General features: G+C 46.2%; 2 protein-coding genes across 6 annotated transcripts in view; both read right to left on the bottom strand.

Moving 5' to 3' along the window:
* The window catches only part of LOC310642546 (phytanoyl-CoA dioxygenase, peroxisomal-like), a 156,376-nt gene extending 140,209 nt beyond the window's left edge, over window positions 1-16,167 (bottom strand). For all 3 annotated transcript variants that reach the window (XR_014492918.1, XM_083366346.1, XM_083366347.1), the window contains exon 1: window positions 15,996-16,167. The gene's annotated coding sequence lies outside the window, so the exon portion shown is untranslated. The remainder of the gene's footprint in view (window positions 1-15,995) is intronic.
* Window positions 1-19,857, bottom strand: part of BEND7 (BEN domain containing 7) — a 62,850-nt gene extending 42,993 nt beyond the window's left edge. For all 3 annotated transcript variants that reach the window (XM_083366324.1, XM_083366326.1, XM_083366325.1), the window contains exons 1-2: window positions 19,374-19,857; window positions 5,876-5,959 (exon numbers count right to left, since the gene is read on the bottom strand). In XM_083366324.1, coding sequence (XP_083222450.1) covers window positions 5,876-5,959; window positions 19,374-19,434 — 145 coding nt within the window. In that variant the 5' untranslated portion in view covers window positions 19,435-19,857. The remainder of the gene's footprint in view (window positions 1-5,875; window positions 5,960-19,373) is intronic.
* Between the last annotated feature and the right edge of the window lie 1,235 nt (window positions 19,858-21,092).

Genomic DNA, 21,092 nt, shown 5'->3' with positions numbered 1-21,092 from the left:
CACATGGTTGCTAAGTTGAACCTGGCTTCCCCAATGACCTTGTATGTCAGAAGGTCGCAAAAGGGGATCAAGACGGCAACCGTCATAAATATGAGTCGGTCTGAATTTTGATCACGTGACCCTGGGGATTGCTGCAATGGCCGTAAGTCTGAAAAACGGTCACAAGTGCTGTTGCAACTTCGAACGGGCATTAAACCAACTGTGATAAGTTGAGGACTACCTGCAATAAAGATGGGATAAAAATCTAATAAAGAAATATTCCGTTACAGTTCAAAAGGAAGCTGTAATTTACAGACTGCGTAATCTGCAGGTTTAAACGCCCCAAAACCGTTTCTGAAGAATTAGGAAGTGAAGAATGGAAGTTACAGCAGTCAGAGAGAAAAGGGGAGGCTGGTTCAAACAGTCACCCTGGGCCACTGTGAGGCTGCCCCAAAAGGATGTCACTACATCTTACAAAGGGAAACAGGTATCACATTAAAAGGAGGCAGGAGAAAATAAAAGATGGAAATAGAATGGATAACGTTGCAGATTCACTGTCTTATGCGGTTTTCAAATCACTTCCCCAAGGGGCAAATAAAAGGGGTCAAGCTAGTCTAAAAGGGGTCAAGCTAGTCTCCTAAGCACCTGAAGGCAGCACAAGAAACAATGGATGGAAGGCAGTCAAGGAGAGAAGCAACCTGGAATTAAGGAGAGGACAGTGAGGACAATTAACCAGTGGAACAGCTTGCCACCAGACGTTGTAGGTGCTCCAACAAGGGAGGTTTTTAAGAAGGGACTGGACAACCATTTGTCTGGAATGGCATAGGGTCTCCTGCCTGAGCAGGGGGTTGGAATAGATGACCTCCGAGGCCCCTTCCAACTCTGTTATTCTGCTATTCCTTCCTTCCTTCCTTTTCTCCAACACTGTGACCGGACAGCGATCTGTCTGGAATGACATAGGGTCTCCTGCCTGAGTAGGGGGTCGTACTGGAAGACCTCCAGAGTCCCTTCCAATCTGCTATTCTGTTATTTTGTACTGTCTATCGTTCAGCTAGGGTTTATATTCTTAAATATGTACCCCCTAGGGCAGAACACAGGTAAGCTTTAGAGCTTGCAGACTTAAGACTATGATTTATTCAAATCTGATGTACAATGAAATATGTGTGCCTGGGTCATAAAAGATGCCGAATTCCTGTTTGGATGGCAGACACTGACTTATTTCAAATATAACAAATCAATAAGGAAAATGTACACCTAAGTTAGAATGCAGCACGTGTAATGCGGATGGAGGGGCCCTGGTGTGAAAAGTAGAACAAATTCTTCCCATCTGCTGTTTATTGGATATATGTTGGGAAGCTATATTATTGTGGGGGTGCATAAGACTTCCAAGGTCCCTGCCAACTTTGTTAAGTCACCTTCTTCATCCAGTAGTGATTAACTCATGAGGTGCCATGAAGCTGGGGGTCAACATAGGGTGACAAGACAGCTAGCAAGGCTCTAGCCCAGGGGTCAGCAACCTGAAACAGTGAAAGAGCCACTCGGAACCGGTTCCCTCACAAAAGGAAAAACTGGGAGCCGCAAAAAATGTGTGCGCATGCGCATACATGCGCACATGCACAGAACAGGGTTTGACTGAAGAGTAGAGCCAAGGCGAGATATGCACCTACCCTGCATATTTGAATTGATTGGTTGAACTTTTTTAGTCCCACTTTTTTTTTTTGGACTGCACATGGCAGAGGACTGGGAGCTGCAGGAGACGGCTGAAAGAGCCACATGTGGCTCCGGAGCCACGGGTTGCAGACCTGTGCTCTAGCCGAAAATGACAGGATCCTGGGGCTAGGTGCCACACGCGCTGTAGGACAAACCGAACCGTGGTTCAAGGAACCCAACAATTCGATTAAGCCACTAAGAGAAATCCTATCTACCAAAAGCAGAGATGGGTCATTCAAAAGGATGCAAATGTTGCATTGCCGTTAAGTCAGGGAAATTCTGCTCTCCTTTTCTTTCGAGAATCTTTTGCATGTCTCGCTGCTGAGCTGTGCCAAAACAGCCTATGAGTCAACTTTGATTCTTAAGAATAAGAGTCATGCTTGGAAAAATGCAAAAGATTTTTTCAAACGTCCAGTCTCCTCCCTCTTCTCATCTCCTTGGCAGAGCAGGCAAGGGGATTCAAAACACTTGAAACAGCAAGTATTTCTTCCCAACTGTTTAGAAGATGCCTCTCAAAGTCAGCTCAGTTCCATGTTCTAACAGCTCAGGCCATTATTACAACAGCATATCTGCTTCCTGAACATTTGAGCAATAATGATTACCCCTATGTAGGACAGATGGGGAGGAAGCCAACCGCCAGACTGGAAGAGCACAAGCGAGCGGTCAAAGACCCAAACTCATTGGTAGCTTCACACTGCAACGAACGACGCACGTTCAGTTTCGCAGCTAATAAGATTGTTCGCTGAGCAGGGACAAAAACAGCCAGGGAAATGATCGAAGCTGGGAAACGGACTCCTTGTCAGTCAACAGGAGTGCTGATTTGCCATCAGTTTATCAAGTACTTAGGAGGTGAGGGCTGGGCAGCACAAGCAAACCACAGCTAATGACTTAAAAGCCAGCCCTCAATACCCCCAATCAACATCTAAAAAGCCACATACAACAAATGCCCTATAAATACCACACACATTACAGAACAGCACACGCTCAGCTAGAGAGAAGTTCCCTCAGGATGGGCTCCAGCACGATTCCTAAAGCTCGGAAGACAAAATCCCCACTTCCGGTGACGACCCAGATTGGATCCTACAATATTATCCTGGGACACGTATATTCGCCTTCATTCGTTAACACTCTACATGCTTAAGATGGAATGATGCTTCATGTAGTCCTCGATGTACAACCATTTGTTTAGTGACTGTTCGAAGTTACAACGGCCCTGAAAATTTTGGGACCAAAATTTATGTTGCTAAGGGAGACAGTTGTTAAGTGGGTTTTCTCCCATTTTACAACCTTTCTTGCCACAGTTGTTAAGTGAACCACTGCCTAGTTGTTAAGTTTGTAACATGATTGTTAAGTGGATCTGGCTTCCCCAGGGACTGCTTGTCAGAAGGTCGCGAAAGGGGATCACTACAACCCCGGGACACTGCAACGGTCATAAATGTGAGTCAGTTGCCAAGCATCCAAATTTTGATTACATGACCACGGGGATGCTACAACGGTCATAAGTCTTTTTTTCCCCCCAGTGCCGTTATAACTTTGAATGGTCACTAAACAAACTGCTGTGAGTTGAGGACTAGCTGCATTTGATTAGACAACTGCGGTATGCACACTCTAGGTAACTGTTAATATATTTTTTTTGGATGATGCTAAAAATGCCACCCTATCCTTTGCGACTGCAACCTTCTGTCCTTTACGTAGAGCTAAATGGCACTGGATTTAACAGGGAGGATTTCTAAATTGAAATGTGGAAGATTACAGTGGGAGTTGTTTTATACAGTCTTTCTTTGTTTCCCATAGGCCTTCCCTGTAGGAGAAAACAAAATTATTGCCTGTCAAAGTCCAATTCAACGAGACAAAAGTGTCGTAAAACAGAGACACCTGTGCCACAGCATACCTCACTCCCATTTTATATCAGTAATAAACGTAGATTTTCGGTTCTTGAAATAAAATGCTTACAGAAGGCTGCCCACTACCTAACGTATTTTATGAAGCCCTAAAGCTCTTCGTTGTTAATTACAAACAGATCAATGTCTCTCACACAATTTCTATACCAGAACCCTCTAATTATTTTTCCATGTTAACCTTTCAAAAGCGGACTCTGAATCCTAAGCTAAGAACCGTTGTAACATAGCATTTACAGATAGTCTTTCCCAACTTACGACCACAGTTCAGCCCCAAAGTTCTGTCGTTAAGCGAAACATGGGTTTAAGTGAGTTTTGCTCCATTTTACGACCTTTCTTGCCACACGGATTAAGTCAGTCCCTGACAGTTGTTAAGCTAGTCACACCGTTGTGAAGTGAATCTGGCTTTCTCATTTACTTTGCTTGTCGGAAGGTCGCAAAAGGGGATCCCGTGAACCCGGGACGTTGCAACCGTCATAAATGTGAGTCAGTTGCCAAGTGTCCGAATTTCATTCACGTGAGCTTGGGCATGCCGTAACGGCCATAAGTGTGAGGAACGGTCGTAAGTCACCTTTTTCAGTGCCGTTGTAACTTTTGAGTGGTCGGTGAATGAACTGTTACGTCGAGGACTACCCGTATAACAGGGCCATGCCTTGTGAAAAGTAACACATTCCTAAAAAGGCAGAGGAAACAATGAAAGTGCATTGATTTGTCAGGACTGTAAGGTATATTTTGGCGTCACTGGAGGCTAGAACACAATAGCCACTTCATAAAGTAAAATGAGGAGATATCCCGTTACCGTAATATGTTTGGCGTTAGAATCTAATATGATATTATTGTTCAAGACAGATGTAATTCCTCCTTTGAGACTGGTGGATAATGGAGACAAAACAGTTGTAGGGATTGCTAATTAGCCACTGAGGTAAAATAAAGAGACATCTGCTATTGGGGAGAACAAGTATGGAAAGAAAAATCTAGACAAAATATTAACCGGGGGGGGAACATCCCGTTGACACAAAAGGGTTGTGTTCCCCATCGTAACATATGGCTGTGAAATCTGGACCACTGAGAAAAAAACAAGCGTTGCCTCTGAATTGTGGGCCTTTGAGAGAACATTATACAAGGAGTCCCCGCAACTGAGTCCAAAATTTCTGTTGCTAAGTGAGACATTTTTAGAGTTTTGCCCCTTGCCACAGTTGTTAAGTGAATCGCTGCAGTTGTTAAATTAGTCCCACGGTTGTGAAGTGAAGCTGGCTTCCCCCTTTGGCCTTGCTAGTCAGAAGGTCGCAAAAGGGGATAACGTGACCCCAGGACACACTGCGACCGTCATAAATGTGAGTCTGTTGCCGAGCGTCTTAATTTTAATCATCTTTGGGGATGCTGCGATGGTCGTAAGTGTGGAAAAAAATGATCACGAGTCACTTTTTTCGGTGGTGGTGTAACTTCAAACGGTCACTAAACGAACGATTGTAAGTTGAGGACTCCCTGTATTTCCCCCCCCCCCCCGCTTTTCCTTTGCACTTTCATTTTTTTTTATTTTTCTGTAGTCGGTAGTAGCTTTTAGGTATATCACTGTAATGCCGAATAAAATTATTATTTAAAAAGCAGAGAGAGATGGAGGCACAAGGAGATGGAATCAAACTCACTAAAACGAACGAGCAATTTATCGACACATCCTTCAAGATCCAGTTAGGGCAAACTATAATATTTCCAATATATTTTCTTTGCCCCTTTCGTTTAGATAGCTAAATTTAATTTTCGCTGCAACGGAGACAAGCAGCGGCCCGCCTGCAGAGGTGAAGGAACATTACACTGAGACATCCCATTAATCCCTTCGATGGCCATGGCAAAAAAAATAAAAAATCAAACAAAGAGCGAGTTCTTGGAAATTGAATTCCTGTTCTCCAGATGTCACAGATGTAATACCCCAATTACACAAACCACGGCTAAGTGAAGCATGCCAGCAAATATGCAAAATAAACGGGTTAAGCAAGGAGCTGTAAAGTGCAGACTCAGCCGTTGGTTTTCTGGGTGAGCGATAATTAGCGCCGTGCGCAATAAACATTTACATCTCACATCGAAGTGACTTTTTTTAAAAAAGCAAGTGTTAATAAAAGATATGCCAGCAAGCTGCAAAAAAAAACCCCGAACACCAAAAAAGACACCAAGCCTTTGGAAAGTGCTGGCTATCAAATGCTTTGGGTTGTGTAGCCCGTCGTCGTCGCGCGCACACCCTGTTCGCTCCACCCCGATGGAACAACTGGAAATTCAGGCCGGTGAAAACCTACCGAGATAAAGTGGTTGTGCTTCTTTGGAATTGCCGTTCACATCGTTACTGTAGTCGGCGATCTTGTAAACCTCCTGGTGATAATCTGGAATTTCCAAAAGAGAAAGGCAAAAAGAAATAAGAAAAGTAACTCAGAGCAAGGGGGGGGAAAAAACGAACACTCAGTGGGAGATTGGATGCAGTATGTATCCTATAAGTTTTATTTGCATCATTTTATTTAATGCAAATTGGTGGAATCCGGAAAAACACACAGGAAAGCACACGCTGAACCTTAAAAATAAAAAGACAGGTGTTCCTCGACCTACAACAATTCGCATAGTGACCATTCAAAATGACAAGGGCACTGAAAAAAGAGACCTATGACCCCTTTTCACACTTAGGACCGCTGCAGTCTCCTCACGGTTACGTGATCAAAGACGTTTGGCAACTGACTCGTATTTATGACAGTCGCAGACAGTCCCCTTTTGTGACCTCCTGAGGAGCAAAGTCAATGGGGGAAAGCCAGGTTCACCCAACAACCGGATTACTAACTTATCATCAGCAGCGATTCACTTAACAACGGCGGTGAGAAAGGTCGCAAAACGGGGCAAAACACGCTTAAGAAATCTCTCGCTTAGCAACAGAAATTTTGGGCTCAGTTGTGGGTCATAAGTCGAGGATTACCTGTAACAAGAACAACGACGATAATAATAATATAAGATAATCTTTATTGTCATTTTTTACTGTGGGCACAATGGCGCCCATCAAACATGAAATTTAGTTTAATTTAGTTTAATAATGATGATGATGTTGGAAGGGACCTTGGAGGTCATCTAGTCGAACCCCCTGCTCAGGCAGGAAACCCTATACCATTTCAGACAAATGGCTGTCCAGTCTCTTCTTTAAAACTTCCAGTGGCGGAGCATTCACAGCTTCTGGAGGAAAGTGGTTCCACTGGTTAATTGTTCTAAACGTCAGGAAGTTTCTCCTTAGTTCTAGGTTGCTTCTCTCCTTGATTAGTTTCCATCCGTTGCTTCTCATCCTGCCTTCAGGTGCTTTGGAGAACAGCTTGACTCCCTCTTCTTTGGGGCAGCCCCTGAGATACTGGAAGGCTGCCATCATGTCACCCCTCGTCTTTCTCTTCATTAAACTAGACATACCCAATTCCAGCAACTGTTCCTTATATATAGAATAACAGAGTTGGAAGGGATCTTGGAGGTCGTCTAGTCCAACCCCCTGCTCAGGCAGGAGAACTTATACCATTCCAGACAAATGGCTGCACAATCTCTTCTTAAAAGCCTCCAGTGATGGGGGCACCCACAACTTCTGAAGGCAAGCCATTCCATTGATTGATTGTTCTCGTTGATAGGAGATTTCTCCTTAGTTCTAGGTTGATCATCTCCTTGTTTAGTTTCCATCCGTTGCTTCTTGTCCTGCCCTCTGGTGCTTTGGAGAATAGATTGACCCCCCCTCTTCTTTGTGGCAGCCCCCCAAATATTGGAAGGCTGCTATCAGATCACCCCTCATCTTCCTTTAGATTAAGGTTAAAAGGTAAAGGTTCCCCCGCATATGTGTGCTAGTCGTTTCCGACTCTAGGAGCCAGTGCTCATCTCCGTTTCAAAGCCAAAGAGCCAGCGCTTGTCCGAGGACGTCTCCGTGGTCATGTGGCCGGCATGACTAAACGCCAAAGGCGCACAGAACGCTGTTACCTTCCCACCGGAGTGGTCCCTATTTTTCTACTTGCATTTTTACGTGCTTTTGAACTGCTAGGTTGGCAGAAGCTGGGACAAGTAACAGGTGCTCACTCTGTTACACGGTGGCTCAGTGGGTTAGGACGCTGAGCTTGTCGATCAGAAAGTCGGCAGTTTGGCGGGTCAAATCCCGAGTGCCGCGTAACAGAGTGAGCGCCTGTTACTTGTCCTTTAGATTAGACCTACCCAATTCTTGTAACGGTTCTTCACATAAAAAGTGCTTATAAACCAGCAGAGGCATGCAACCCTCCTTTTGCAATAACATTAATGGGAAGCCCAAAAGAATCACTATTTATCTCTTTGCCTTTTTTAAAAAAAATTTGGGAAGGTTGCCAAAGAACATTAATACAGCCAGCTCATCAGTGGAAATTAACAGCAATTTCAAATAAAGCTCCAATACAGACCAGGAAAGTAAAGACTTCCTTTCCACTGAAGGAAAAGTACTCATCTTACTGTTAATTAAATTGGATAATTAGCAGTAACGTGCAGGACAGGACAAAGGAGAATTATGACAAGCAAGTGCAAGGCAAACTCTATTTCTGAACTTTGTTTTCTAGCTGCAGGCTGCAGTGGTTACATTAAACTTTCAGTGTTTTCAAAAGATGTGGGGTGTGTTATAAATCGTATCTATTACATCTCCTGGAAGCCCAATCCCATTTGGAATTACGGATTAATATTTTAAAACACAGACAGCAGTTCTGTCTGGATAAGTTATGTGGATAGCAAGTCGTAGAAGACTATTAAAACTCTCTATTTTTCTGAGATTTTCCACACCTGTGAAAATCTGTTTTTAATAATAATAATAATAATAATAATAATAATAATAATAATAATAATAATAATAATAATAATTTGGAAGGGACCTTGGAGGTCATCCAGTCCAACCCCCTGCTCAGGAAGGAAACCCTATGGGATAGGCAACCTTGGCTCTTTTATGACTCGTGGACTTCAACTCCCAGAATTCCTGAGCCAGCCATGCTGAGGGGAAGGGAGAGGTTTCCATGCTGAGCCATGCTGGCTCAGGAATTCTGGGAGTCGAAGTCCACGAGTCATAAAAGAGCCAAGGTTGCCTACCCCTGCCCTAGGCCTAGGCCGCTTTATGACTGGTGGACTTCAACTCCCAGAATTCCTGAGCCAGCCATGCTGAGGGGAAGGGAGAGGTTTCCATGCTGAGCCATGCTGGCTCAGGAATTCTGGGAGTCGAAGTCCACGAGTCATAAAAGAGCCAAGGTTGCCTACCCCTGCCCTATACAATTTCAGACGAATGGCTGTCCAGTCTCTTCTTAAAAACTTCCAGTGTTGGAGCACTCACCGCTTCTGGAGGCGGGTTGTTCCACTGGTTAAGTGCTCTAACAGTCAGGAAGTTTCTCCTTAGTTCCAGGTTTTTCAAGAACATGTGCTAGAATCTGTCTTAGAGAATACGGGCAGTCCCCAACTTACAACAGTTCATTTTGTGGCCGTTCAAAGTTACAATGGCAGTGAAAAAAGTGACTTGGCCAGTTTTCACACTTACGACTGACTGTTGTAGCATTTTTATGGTCCCAGGATCAAAATTCAGATGCTCGGCAACTGACTCGTATTTATGACGGTCTCAGCGTCTCGGGGTCACGTGATCCCCTTTTGCGACCTTCTGACAAGCAAAGTCACTTAAGAAGTGTGTCACTAACTTACCAAATGCAGTGATTCACTTAGCAACCGTGGCAAGAAGGGTTGTAAAATGGGGCAAAACTCACTTAACAAATGTCTCGCTCTGCAATAGAAAATTTGGGCTCAATCGTGGTTGTAAGTCAAGGATTCCCTGTATTTTCATCCCCTTTCCACAAGAAGTCTGATCTTTTTTTTTACTGGACTTGGAATTCTCTGCCCGTTTCAAATGTAAATTTTTTCAATCTCTATTAAGCAATTTTGTTTCATCCAACCTCTTTAAGGAAGAAAACAAACAACATTCTTCAAATGTTTGGGAGCTACAAGTGGTCCTTGACCTATGGTCACAACTGGCACTGGAATTTCTGTTGCTAAGCAAGGTGGTTGTTAAATGAGTTAAATATGACCTTGGCCATGGTCATCAAGCGAATTCACAGTTGTTAAATGAAGCAGGTGGTTAGAAAGCAAATCTTTCTCTTTTTCCCTGCCCCATATATTTGATTCATTTTTTAAAACTTAAATCACTTAATAGTTGGTAAACAGTGGGTTTGCTGGGTTTACATTTATAAAGAAAAATCATTAACAATTGGTTTCTAAAGTCCATAATCCACATAGTACATTTAGTTGATTTCCCCTTTTCCCCAAAATGTCTTCTATGCAAACCTTGAAACAATACAGTTTATTATTTTGATAAATAAGAGTTACCGTATTTTCCGGCATATAAGACGACTGGACATATAAGACGACCCCCCAACTTTTGAGATGATTTTCAAGATTTTTCGTCTTATACACCGGAAAATCAGCGAGCCCGGGAAGGCACGCCCTCCCCTCTCACTGTGGAGGAAGCAGGGCAGGCTGACGTCTGGCGGGAGCCCGCAGGGCAGTCCTGCGCATGCGCGCACTCCCCGGCTGCTCCTTAGCATCTGGGGAGTGCGCGCGTGTGCAGGACTGCCCTGCCGGCTCCCGCCCGACACTCTTCCCTCTTGAGGCAGCTGCTGCCTCAAGAGGGAAGAGCGTCGGACGGGAGCCGGCAGGGAAGTCCTGCACACACGCGCGCACGCAGGACTTCCCTGCTGGCTCCCGCCCGACGCTCTTCCCTCTTGAGGCAGCATCCCCGAGGACTCCTTAGGAGCCGGGGAGCAATGCTGCCTCAAGAGGGAAGAGCGTCGGGCGGGAGCCGGCAGGGCAGTCCTGCACACGCGCGCATTCCCCGGCTGCTAAGGAGCAGCCGGGGAGTGCGCGCGTGCGCAGGACTGCCCTGCGGGCTCCCGCCAGACGCCAGACGCTGATTTTCTGGCGTATAAGACGACTGGGCGTATAAGACGACCCCCCAACTTTTGAGGTGATTTTCATGGGTTAAAAAGTCGTCTTATACGCCGGAAAATACGGTACATATATATGGTTTCCCCCCCCCCCATATTCCTAGAAATAATGTTCACATCAATATAATATTTCTTTTCTATCTAATCCTTCTGGTTGCCTCATCTCATATCCTGTTACAGTCCTTATTTAGATTTGTTTCTCCCATAAAGTTCAAAGTATTCTTGCTGGCTAAGATTTTCTCAACAGATAAGTACATTTAAAGATTTAAATCCATTTTTCCCATATAAACCATCTCAACACTTTTACATTGCTTAAAGAATAGGTAAAAACAGTAAAGAAAAGGAAAAAAAGAGGAAGATTAAAGAAACATCTTTCTTTCCCCCACTGACTTTGGATGTCAGAAGGATGCATTCCATGGCGATCCCATCAGTAACTTGATGGAAGATAAAAGCTTTACATGTCTGAAGAATGCCTCTTCTAGGCTCTAGAAATAAAATGTAGTTCGCCCAGAAAGCCAGCTGGTCTCCAGAAGACACTATCAACCAGTATTTCTCAAACTCTGGCCAGGTGAAGATGTGTGGACTTCAACTCCCAGAATTCCTTAGCCAGCGTGCTGAGCTGGGGAATTCTGGGAGTTGAAATCCACACCTATCCAAATTGGCAGGTTGAGAAACATTGAGTTAAAGCAGGGGTGTCAAACTGCCAGCCCGTGGGCCGGATGCGTCACACGGAAGCCACGCCCACCCCACTGCCGGCAACGGCAAAACCGTCCTGATGCGTTGTGCGACATCACGTGACGTCGCGAGTTTGACATGTCTGAAGCATCCCAATCTTATAGTGTATTTACAAGTTCTACAATATCTGCCAGAACCATTTCAGACTTTAAAACACGTTGCAGATAATCCTCAGCTTATAATAGTTCATTTAATGACCGTTCGAAATTACAACGGTGGTGACAAAAAGGGACATGTGGCCGTTGTTCACATTTACAACCACTGCAGCATCCCCGCGGTCGCATGAACAAAATTCAGACGCTTTGGCAATTGACTCATATTTATGACGGCTGCAGTGTCCTGGGCTCACGTGGTCCTCTTTTGCTACCTTCTGACAAGCAAAGTCAACGGGAAAGCCAGGTTCACTTAACGACCGTGATGCTATCTTAAAAACTGCAGTGATTCACTTAACAACTGTGGCAAGAAAGGCGCACTTAACCAATGTCTCGCTTAGCAACAGAAATTTGGGGCTCAATTAAGGACTACCTTTTTACAACCTTTTATTCTTATTAAATCTTGGCCACACTCCTGATACCTAGACTAGCTATCATCAGTCTCATTTCAATTTGACATAGGAAATACCATAAATTGAAATATATATATATATATATTGCCTTCTCCAAAGCACACTTTGCTTTTATTTTAATGGGGTCGTAGAGCACTGAGTATTCCCACTGGAACCACTGGAAATTTGCAAGAGCGAGAAATTGGGAGCTTAAATTGGGACAAACAAATTTAGTTTTGGCTTAAACAGCAGCCTTCCAATTGAGCTAGTCCTTGATTTATGACCACAATCAGGACCAGGACCGGGACTTCTCTCGTTAAGCAAGTTGCTCCCAATCTTACAGATGTTTTGCTGCGGTCCTTAAACAACTCATGGGGTCATTAAATGAATCTGGCTTTTTGCATTGATTTTGCCTATCGGAAGGTTGCAAATGGGCACCAGCTGATCCCGGGATGCGGCAATCATCATAAATACATGCCAATTTCCTGAATTTCGAGCACGTGACCACAGAAAGGCTGCAAAGTTTTGTAAGCCACTTTTTCCAGTGCCGTTGCACTTTTGAACGGTCGCTAAATGAATAATCTTAAGTCGAAGGCTACTTGAATAGTATTTGGATGTGATGCTGTTCAAGATCACATTATGCTCCTTACATTCCCTGGGAAGTCACAAAAGCCAAGATGGTCACCATGAATGTATGAGCAAACTGCTGCCTCTGTTTTAACACTGTTTGGTCTTATCGTCACAACCACACTATCTTGGCAATTTTGACCCCGAAACACACTCCGCAGCAACTTAAAAGCATAAGGTTGGTAGTTAGCAGTCAAATCTGTCATAGCAACCTGTCTCTTGTAAACACCTGGCCTTGTTCAGAATCCTCAGGGACGGTATAATGTAACGCAGTGCTTTTTTTCTAAAAAAAAAAAGGTGACGGAACTCAGAGGTGCTGTCACTGGGAGCGATGCCGGTGTCTTGCTACGGCGTCGCCGCCCGTCCTTTGCAACCCCGCCCCTGCGGCTCGGAACCACATGCCGTGGGGATTCCCCTCCCCGCAGTTTCCACGCCGCAGCCCGTGCTGAGCCCCCCCACTCGGAGCTGCTCCGAACCCCGACACAGAGCTGTGTTCCTCGTGGCAGTGGTCTCCGGTGCCAAACAGCTGATAGCCTCCGGCACCGGCACTCGTTCACTTACTGCCCTGTTGCTTCCAAATGCAGTAAGTGAGTGAGCGAGCAAGTGGCGTTTGGAAGCGATGGGGCAGTAAGTGAGTGTGTGAACGAGTGTGCACGTTCAGCAAGTGGGATGTATTTGTGCTGGCATTTCTAGGCCTCTTTCCAACCACATCCAGAAAAATTTGTAACAAACATTGGGATTCTCAATGCCACGTTTGGTATTTCCCAGCAATCTGTTACTGGAAGGCAAAACCAATCCCTGCAGCGTTACTGATCCCAGAGAAGCATTTGCATGTATGCAGGTGCTGTATCCTTAGGGTGCCATAGTTATGGATGAGAAATATTGGTTGCAAAGTTGGCATTTCTGGATGTAATACAGATATTTTGGACTTATTTTTGTGTCTTTGCATGTTTGATATTTTTAAAAAGGCATATGCTACTGACTACGCTTATGCACATATATAACATCTTTTGCTAGGATACATGACTGTTGCTTGTCCAAAATGTGAAAAGTGAAAGATTGTGACTAAACAAAATTTTAATGTACAGATAATACCACCAGGAATTATTTTAGCCTTTTTAATAAATGTTGTTATTGATGTTAAGCTCACCATGGAAAACATCATATATTGTTATGTATATACTAGGTTAATTATTTAAAGACTGAAGTGCAACATAACTAGATTCTAAATAATGTATTTTTCAAAACACACAACAGTCCAAACAGTAAAAGTAAAATCCAAATTAAGAATATTTCATTCTTAAGAATTGTTTAACTTAAAGTGGTTTAGTTGTAATAGATGGTGATAGATTCAAAATAGTTTTCAAGAGTATTTACAAAAGATACTATTCTTTTTCTAGCATCAGCTAAATTAGACATATTACATTGAGAAAAAAGTTTCTCATTTCTTTCCTGTTACTTTTATTGATTTCATTGCAGAGATGTTAACATAGGAAATAGATTATTTTGTTATCTAATTTTACCTTCCAAAAGACAGAAGCAGATGAAAAATGTGAGGTTCTTTCCTGTTGGCTTTTTTGAATTAGCTGTTTTAGATTCTAAAAGTTTAGTTCCTAAAGAAGTAACCTTGTAAATAATTTTAATGTCCTCCTCTAGTGCTGGGTAGGCAACCTTGGCTCTTTTATGACTCGTGGACTTCAACTCCCAGAATTCCTGAGCCAGCATGGCTCAGCTTGGAAACCTCTCTCTTTCCCCTCAGTGTGGCTGGCTCAGGATTTCTTGGAGTTCAAGTCCACGAGTCATAAAAAAGAGCCAAGATTTACCCCTCCAATAGGCTTTCGAAAGCCAATAGAAGGAACTTTTTTTTTTGCAAAAAAAAAAAAGGTGCCGGAACACCATTCTGAGCGTTCTATGAGAAAAAAAGCCCTGATGTAATGTATATAATGTATAATTGCTGCATTAACAGAGGGATAGAATCCAGGTCACGTGAAGTGTTAATACCACTTTACAATGCCTTGCTAAGATCACACTTGGAACACTGCATCCAGTTTTGGTCACCACGATGTAAAAAAAGATATTGAGACTGTAGAAAGAGTGCAGAGAAGAGCAACAAAGATGATTAGGGGGCTGGAGGCTAAAACATACGAAGAACGGTTGCTGGAATTGGGTATGTCTAGTTTAATGAAAGAAGGGACGCGGTGGCTCAGTGGGTTAGGACGCTGAGCTTGTCGATCAGAAGATCGGCAGTTTGGCGGGTCGAATCCCGAGTGCCGCGTAACAGAGTGAGCGCCTGTTACTCGTCCCAGCTTCTGCTCACCTAGCAGTTCGAAAGCACGTAAAAATGCAAGTAGAAAAATAGGGACCACTACAGTGGGAAGGTAACAGCGTTCCGTGCGCCTTTGGCGTCTAGTCATGCCGGCCACATGACCACGGAGACGTCCTCGGACAAGCGCTGGCTCTTCGGCTTTGAAACGGAGATGAGCACCGGCCCCTAGAGTCGGAAACGACTAGCACACACGTGCGGGGGAACCTTTACCTTTAGTTTAATGAAGAGAAGGGTGAGGGGTGACATGATAGCAGTCTTCCAATAACTCAGGGGCTACCCCAAAGAAGAGGGAGTCAAGCTATTCTCCAAAGCACCTGAAGGCAGGACAAGAAGCAACGGATGGAAACTAATTAAGGAGAGAAGCAACCTAGAACTAAGGAGAAATTTCCTGACAATTAGAACAATTAACCAGTGGAACCACCTGCCACCAGAAGCTGTGAATGCTCCAACACTGGAAGTTTTTAAGAAGAGGCTGGACAGCCATTTGTCTGAAATGGTATAGGGTTTCTTGCCTGAGCAGGGAGTTGGACTAGATGACCTCCAAGGTACCTTCCAACTTTTATTATTATTATTATTATTATTATTATTATTATTATTATTATTATTATTATTATTATTATTATTATTATTATTATTATTATTATCCTAACCGCCCCACCAAGATAAAAATAAAAAATGCAGGCAAGTCCTCGGCTTACGACCAAAACTGAGTCCCAATTTTCTGTTGCTAAGCGAAACATTTGCTAAGTGAGTTTTGCCCCCTTTTACGACCTTTCCTGCCACAGTGGTTAAGTGAATCACCGTCGTTAGTAAATGAGGAGTAACACGTTCATTGTGAACCCAGCTTCCCCATTGTCAGAGGGTCACAAAAGGGGAACACATGACCCCGGGACACTGCAACCATCACAAATACATGCCAGTTGCCAAGCGTCTGACTTTCGATCACGTGACCGCGGGGACGCCGCAACGGGTCTTAAGTGTGAGAAACGGTCATAAGTCACTTTTTCAGTGCCATTGCAACTTTGAACTGTCACTACATGAACTGTTGTAAGTTGAGGACTACCTGTATAGTACTGCACTCAACTTCTTGAAGACAGGTTAAAATTAATGCTATTATATATGTATATTAATGCTATTATATAAGTATACACACACGCATACATAGACACATACATATATACACACACACACACACATATTTGTTGTTGTTAGTTGCGAAGTCGTGTCCGACCCATCGCGACCCCATGGACAACGTTCCTCCAGGCCTTCCTGTCCTCTACCATCTTCTGGAGTCCATTTAAGCTCACACCTACTGCTTCAGTGACTCCATCCAGCCACCTCATTCTCTGTCGTCCCCTTCTTCTCTTGCCCTCAACCTTTCCCAGCATTAGGCTCTTCTCCAGTGAGTCCTTCCTTCTCATTAGGTGGCCAAAGGATTTGAGTTTCACATACACACACAGAGAGAGAGAGAGAGAGAGAGAGAGAGAGAGAGAGAGAGAGAGAGAGAGAGAGAGAGAGAGAGAGAGAGAGAGAGAGAGAGAGAGAGAGAGAGAGAAAGAAACAGACACAGGCACAGGCACACACACTGACACACAAAGACAGCCACAGAGAAACAGACACACACACAGACACAGAATCATAAGGAAATGCAGAAGATTGAGTCACATGGAATGCAGAAGAGATTGTTTGAGACTGACAGGTGAGATCAATAAGCCAATAGAACTGATTCTATAATTCATGGAATTTCACAAGGGACCCCACTGACAGTGCTAACAATGCGAAGCCAGCATAAATGGCAGAGCTTCTGGTGTGTGTGTGTGTGCGTGCTACTGCATGCTACTGCATTCTATGACATTCCAGAGAGGCTATCATTCAGCACTGGTGATCCTCGACTTACAACATTCATTTAGTGACCATTTGAAGTTACAATGGCACTGAAAAAAGTGACTTACGATGGTTGTTCACGCTTGTGACTGTTGCAACCTCTAAATTCAGATGCTCGGCAATTGACTCATATTTATGACGGCCCCAGTGTCCCGGGGTTCATGTGATCCCCTTTTGCAACCGTCTGACAAGCAAAGTCAGTGGGGAATGCCAGGTTCACTTCACGACCGTGTGACTAACTTAGCAACTGCAGTAGTTCACTTAACGACCGTGGCAAGAAAGGTTGCAAAAGGGGGCAAAACTCACTTAACAAATGTCTCGCTTGGCAATAGAAATTTTGGGCGCCATTGTGGTCGTAAGGCGAGGAGTACCTGCATAACATTCCAGAGAGACTATTATTCAATATATTTTAAGCCAAAATGCCCACCCCAGTCAGATTATACCCAAGCACGGACGTATACAAAAATTTTATAAAATGGCCAATTCAACCTGGTTCAGCCTGCACACCAAAACATTAACCAAGTCTGTTTATTTATTTACTGTCTGCAGCACTTATCGGCCATGAACTGTTTTTAAGCAATGTGGCTGTTTCATTTAAGGCTGCAGCTATGCATGCTGCACTCCACCTAATTTATCAGTCAGTAATAAGTAGATTATTGCCTCTTATTTTGCAGAGATACCACACAGTTCAGGGCCCGTAACGCAATGTGTGTCTGTTTAAGCGACAGCAACCACGGATGGCCTCTGATATTCAAGGAGAAAGGCCTGGCCTCTCTGCTTAAGGAAATGCTTATTGATGCACAATTACGGAAGAAATAAATGCTCATTTGTGCAAATTAGAAGGGGCGGCTCAGAATGTCAGATCAATCTTGCACAGTTTCAAAGCCTCATTTTTTATTTTATATTTTTAAAAAAACCGCTTAGCCTTGTCTCACTTTCAGTTTCAAAAGGAATTTTCACCCAGATTATGACAACTGAACTGTTTGCAGAAAATTTAAAAGCTAGATGAAATGCTAGATGGCCATAAATTATTTTAATTTGGGCATTAATTATTACTTACAAAAAGAAAATTTGATTATGTGGGCCTTACCTGATGGGAACTGAAGGAAACATATATTAATCACAGCACTCTCTGTGTGCAGTAGGTCCTCGGCTTACAACAGCTCATTTAGTGACCGGTCCAAGTTACAACATGACTGAAAAAAGTGATTTACGACCGATTTTCACCCTTACGAACGTTGCGGCATCCCCCCCACGGTCACGTGCTCAAAATTCAGAGGCTTGGCAACTGACTCATATTTATGACGGTTGCGACCTTTTGTGATCTTCTGACAAGACAGAAATCAATGGGGAAGCCAGTTTCACTTAACAACCACGTTACTAATTTAATAACTCTAGTGATTCACTTAAGAACTGTGTCAAGAAAGGTCATACAATGGGACAAAACTCACTTAACAAATGTCTCGCTTAGAACATAAAATTGTGGGACTCCGTCGTGGTCATAAGTTAAAGGAACCCCTGTATATACCTGGTCTTCCTAAATCTACCTTTTATTTACACCACCGCTTAAAAGTTGCAAAAGGAAATAAAAAGTTCAGAAAGAAGTCAGTCCTGTTTTCCTTCTAGGAAGTGTCATTTGTAGATTGTTAACACCCAACAACCTAGTGACTTGTTTTAATAAACACAGCCTTGGACTCCAAGCACAGCCTTAGACTTGTTAGAAAAGCCAACATTTCAGGTGACTTTTTGATTCCTGTCAATAATGTTCTTTTTTTTCCTTTCCCTTCCTTTTTTTTTCATTTGGTAGATCCTGCTCACTGTTTTCCACCCTACATAACATTTCTGAAAAAGAACCCAGGCCTATGAAGTATGAGTAACAACAATCATCACGCTAGGTGTACGACGGTGACCTTATGCTCACAATTTACCTGCCTTGAACTTAGCATTCACGCACAGTTCCTGGAGACAGATATTTGTTTCAAGGCTCAGCCCTTCCCTTCCCAGCCATGTTTGAAAGTCAAATTCAACTGAGTTTCAACAAACCCACCCACCCAAAAATAAGAACACCTGTTCTACAACGCAGAGAAAGAAGCCAGCCGGAGGAGGAGAAGGCGTTGTTGTATGTATGAGGTTTCCTGTTGAGTAAAAAATATCTTATGGTTTCCCTTCTGGAAAGCGGACCGCCCTTGACCCCCGCGGGGCCACATTGCCACCCTTTCCTCGCCCACCTCCCCAAATTAATTCGCCGGTTCGGATGGGCGCTTTACGGGGTGATGTGCCAATCCGTGCCAAGTCCCGAGGGGTGAGGAGGAGGAGGAAGGAGGGCGTCTTGGATGGGAGGAAGGCTTCAGCGCAGACCTTAAAAGAAAAGCGGATTTCTCCCCCACACACCCACACACCCACACCCCCACCCCGACTCTGCGCTAGCCCCCCCCTCTCCAGGAGAACCCCGTTTCTCCGCCTTTGCAACTTTAGGGCGCGCATCTCTTGGGGGGAGACGGAAAGGGGTGACCAGCCGTTTCCAAGTTCTCCGGCCACTTGGGGAGAATCGCCAGGAGGACCCCGAAAGGCAGCGGGAAGGGGAGCCCTCCCGATGGACCCCTCCCCAACCCCGGGTCCCCCTTTTCCCCCCTCCCACTCGCCCCTTCTCTCCCGCCCCCCCCCCCAAAGGCCCTGCCAAGACTCACCTGGATGGATGAGTTTGAAGCTCTGAGATTTCCTGCTGCGCTTCCTGGCCGAGAACTCCATGGCGCGCCGGAGGAGAAGGAGGAAGAAAGGAAGGAAGGAAGGAAGGAAGGGACGAAGGAGGCTCAGAGGGGCCGCGGGAGGGAGCGGCCAGGGCCGGCAGCCGCCGCCGAGCGAGGCAGAAGCGGCGGCTGGGCTCTCATCGGCCCCGCCGCTCCACGGGCCGAAGCGCCGCGAGCTTTCTGCCGCGCGCCCCGCCGGCAACTTGGCTCGGGACTTTTCCCCAGCCGCGCCTTCCCCGCCGCCGCATCCAGCCCCCAAACTTCGGCCCGGGCGCTGCTCTGGCAAAGCCCGCGCTCAGCTCCGGGCCTCGGCGGAGGAAGAGGAGGAGGAGAAGGAGAAGAAGGGCAAGGCGGCGCGCTCGGCCGGCTTCGGAGAGACGAGGCTGGCTGGCTGGCTGCGCAGGGCGCCGCAATGGCTCGCGGGTTGGCCCTGCCGGAGCTGCGCCTGGCCTCCCGGTGCCACCTGCTGGGGGGAAGCCGGCCTGCCAGGCACCGCAAGCGCACCCCCTGGCGGCTCCCGGAGCCCCGCGGGCAGAGCCAGGGCGGGCCGCCGGCTCTAGGAAGGCAAGAGGGGAAGGCATGGCCCGGAAAGCGAACGGAGAAAACGGGGTGCCGGAGATGGCGAGGGGGCGCGCCGCTTTGCGCCCTGCCTCTTTTTTTTCCCCCGACGAGCCTGCCAGGACACACACACACACACACACACACACACACACACACACCAGCCGGGACCGTTCACGCGTGATCGCGTGGGTAACACCGGGCAGGGGCTGCCCTGGAGAGCAAAGTGCGTGTGCAGGGGGTGTTTCCCCCTCCCAGTCTGCGCCCAGGACACACACACACACCCCAGCCTCCGCCCGACTTGACCAGCCGGGACCTTTCACGCGTGGGTAACTCCGGGCAGGGGCTACCCTGGCGAGAAAAGTGCGTGTGCAGGGGGTGTTTCCCCCTCCCAGTCTGCGCCCAGGACACACACACACACCCCAGCCTCCGCCCGACTTGGCCAGCCGGGACCTTTCACGCGTGGGTAACTCCGGGCAGGGGCTGCCCTGGCGAGAAAAGTGCGTGTGTAGGGGGTGTTTCCCCCTCCCAGTCTGCGCCCAGGACACACACACACACCCCAGCCTCCGCCCGACTTGACCAGCCGGGACCTTTCACGCGTGGGTAACTCCGGGCAGGGGCTACCCTGGCGAGAAAAGTGCGTGTGCAGGGGGTGTTTCCCCCTCCCAGTCTGCGCCCAGGACACACACACACACCCCAGCCTCCGCCCGACTTGGCCAGCCGGGACCTTTCACGCGTGGGTAACTCCGGGCAGGGGCTGCCCTGGCGAGAAAAGTGCGTGTGTAGGGGGTGTTTCCCCCTCCCAGTCTGCGCCCAGGACACACACACACACCCCAGCCTCCGCCCGACTTGGCCAGCCGGGACCGTTCACGCGTGACCGCGTGGGTAACTCCGGGCAGGGGCTGCCCTGGCGAGAAAAGTGCGTGTGTAGGGGGTGTTTTCCCCCCCTCCCCAGCCCGCCTCCCAGGCGGGAACCCCCGCGCCATTCCTCTGCCTGGCTGGCCGAGAGTCCGTGCGCCTTTTCCCGGGTGGAGCAAGTGGCGCGGTCCGCGCGGGACAGCCGAGCCCCGAGAAGGGGCTTTGGGGGGTGCACTGGCGCGA

The sequence above is a fragment of the Vipera ursinii genome (assembly GCF_947247035.1).
Source record: "Vipera ursinii genome assembly, chromosome: 6".
Classification (NCBI taxonomy): Eukaryota; Metazoa; Chordata; class Lepidosauria; order Squamata; family Viperidae; genus Vipera; species Vipera ursinii.
The sequence above is the reverse complement of the archived record's forward strand: the minus strand, read 5'-3'. Positions and strand labels throughout refer to the sequence as shown.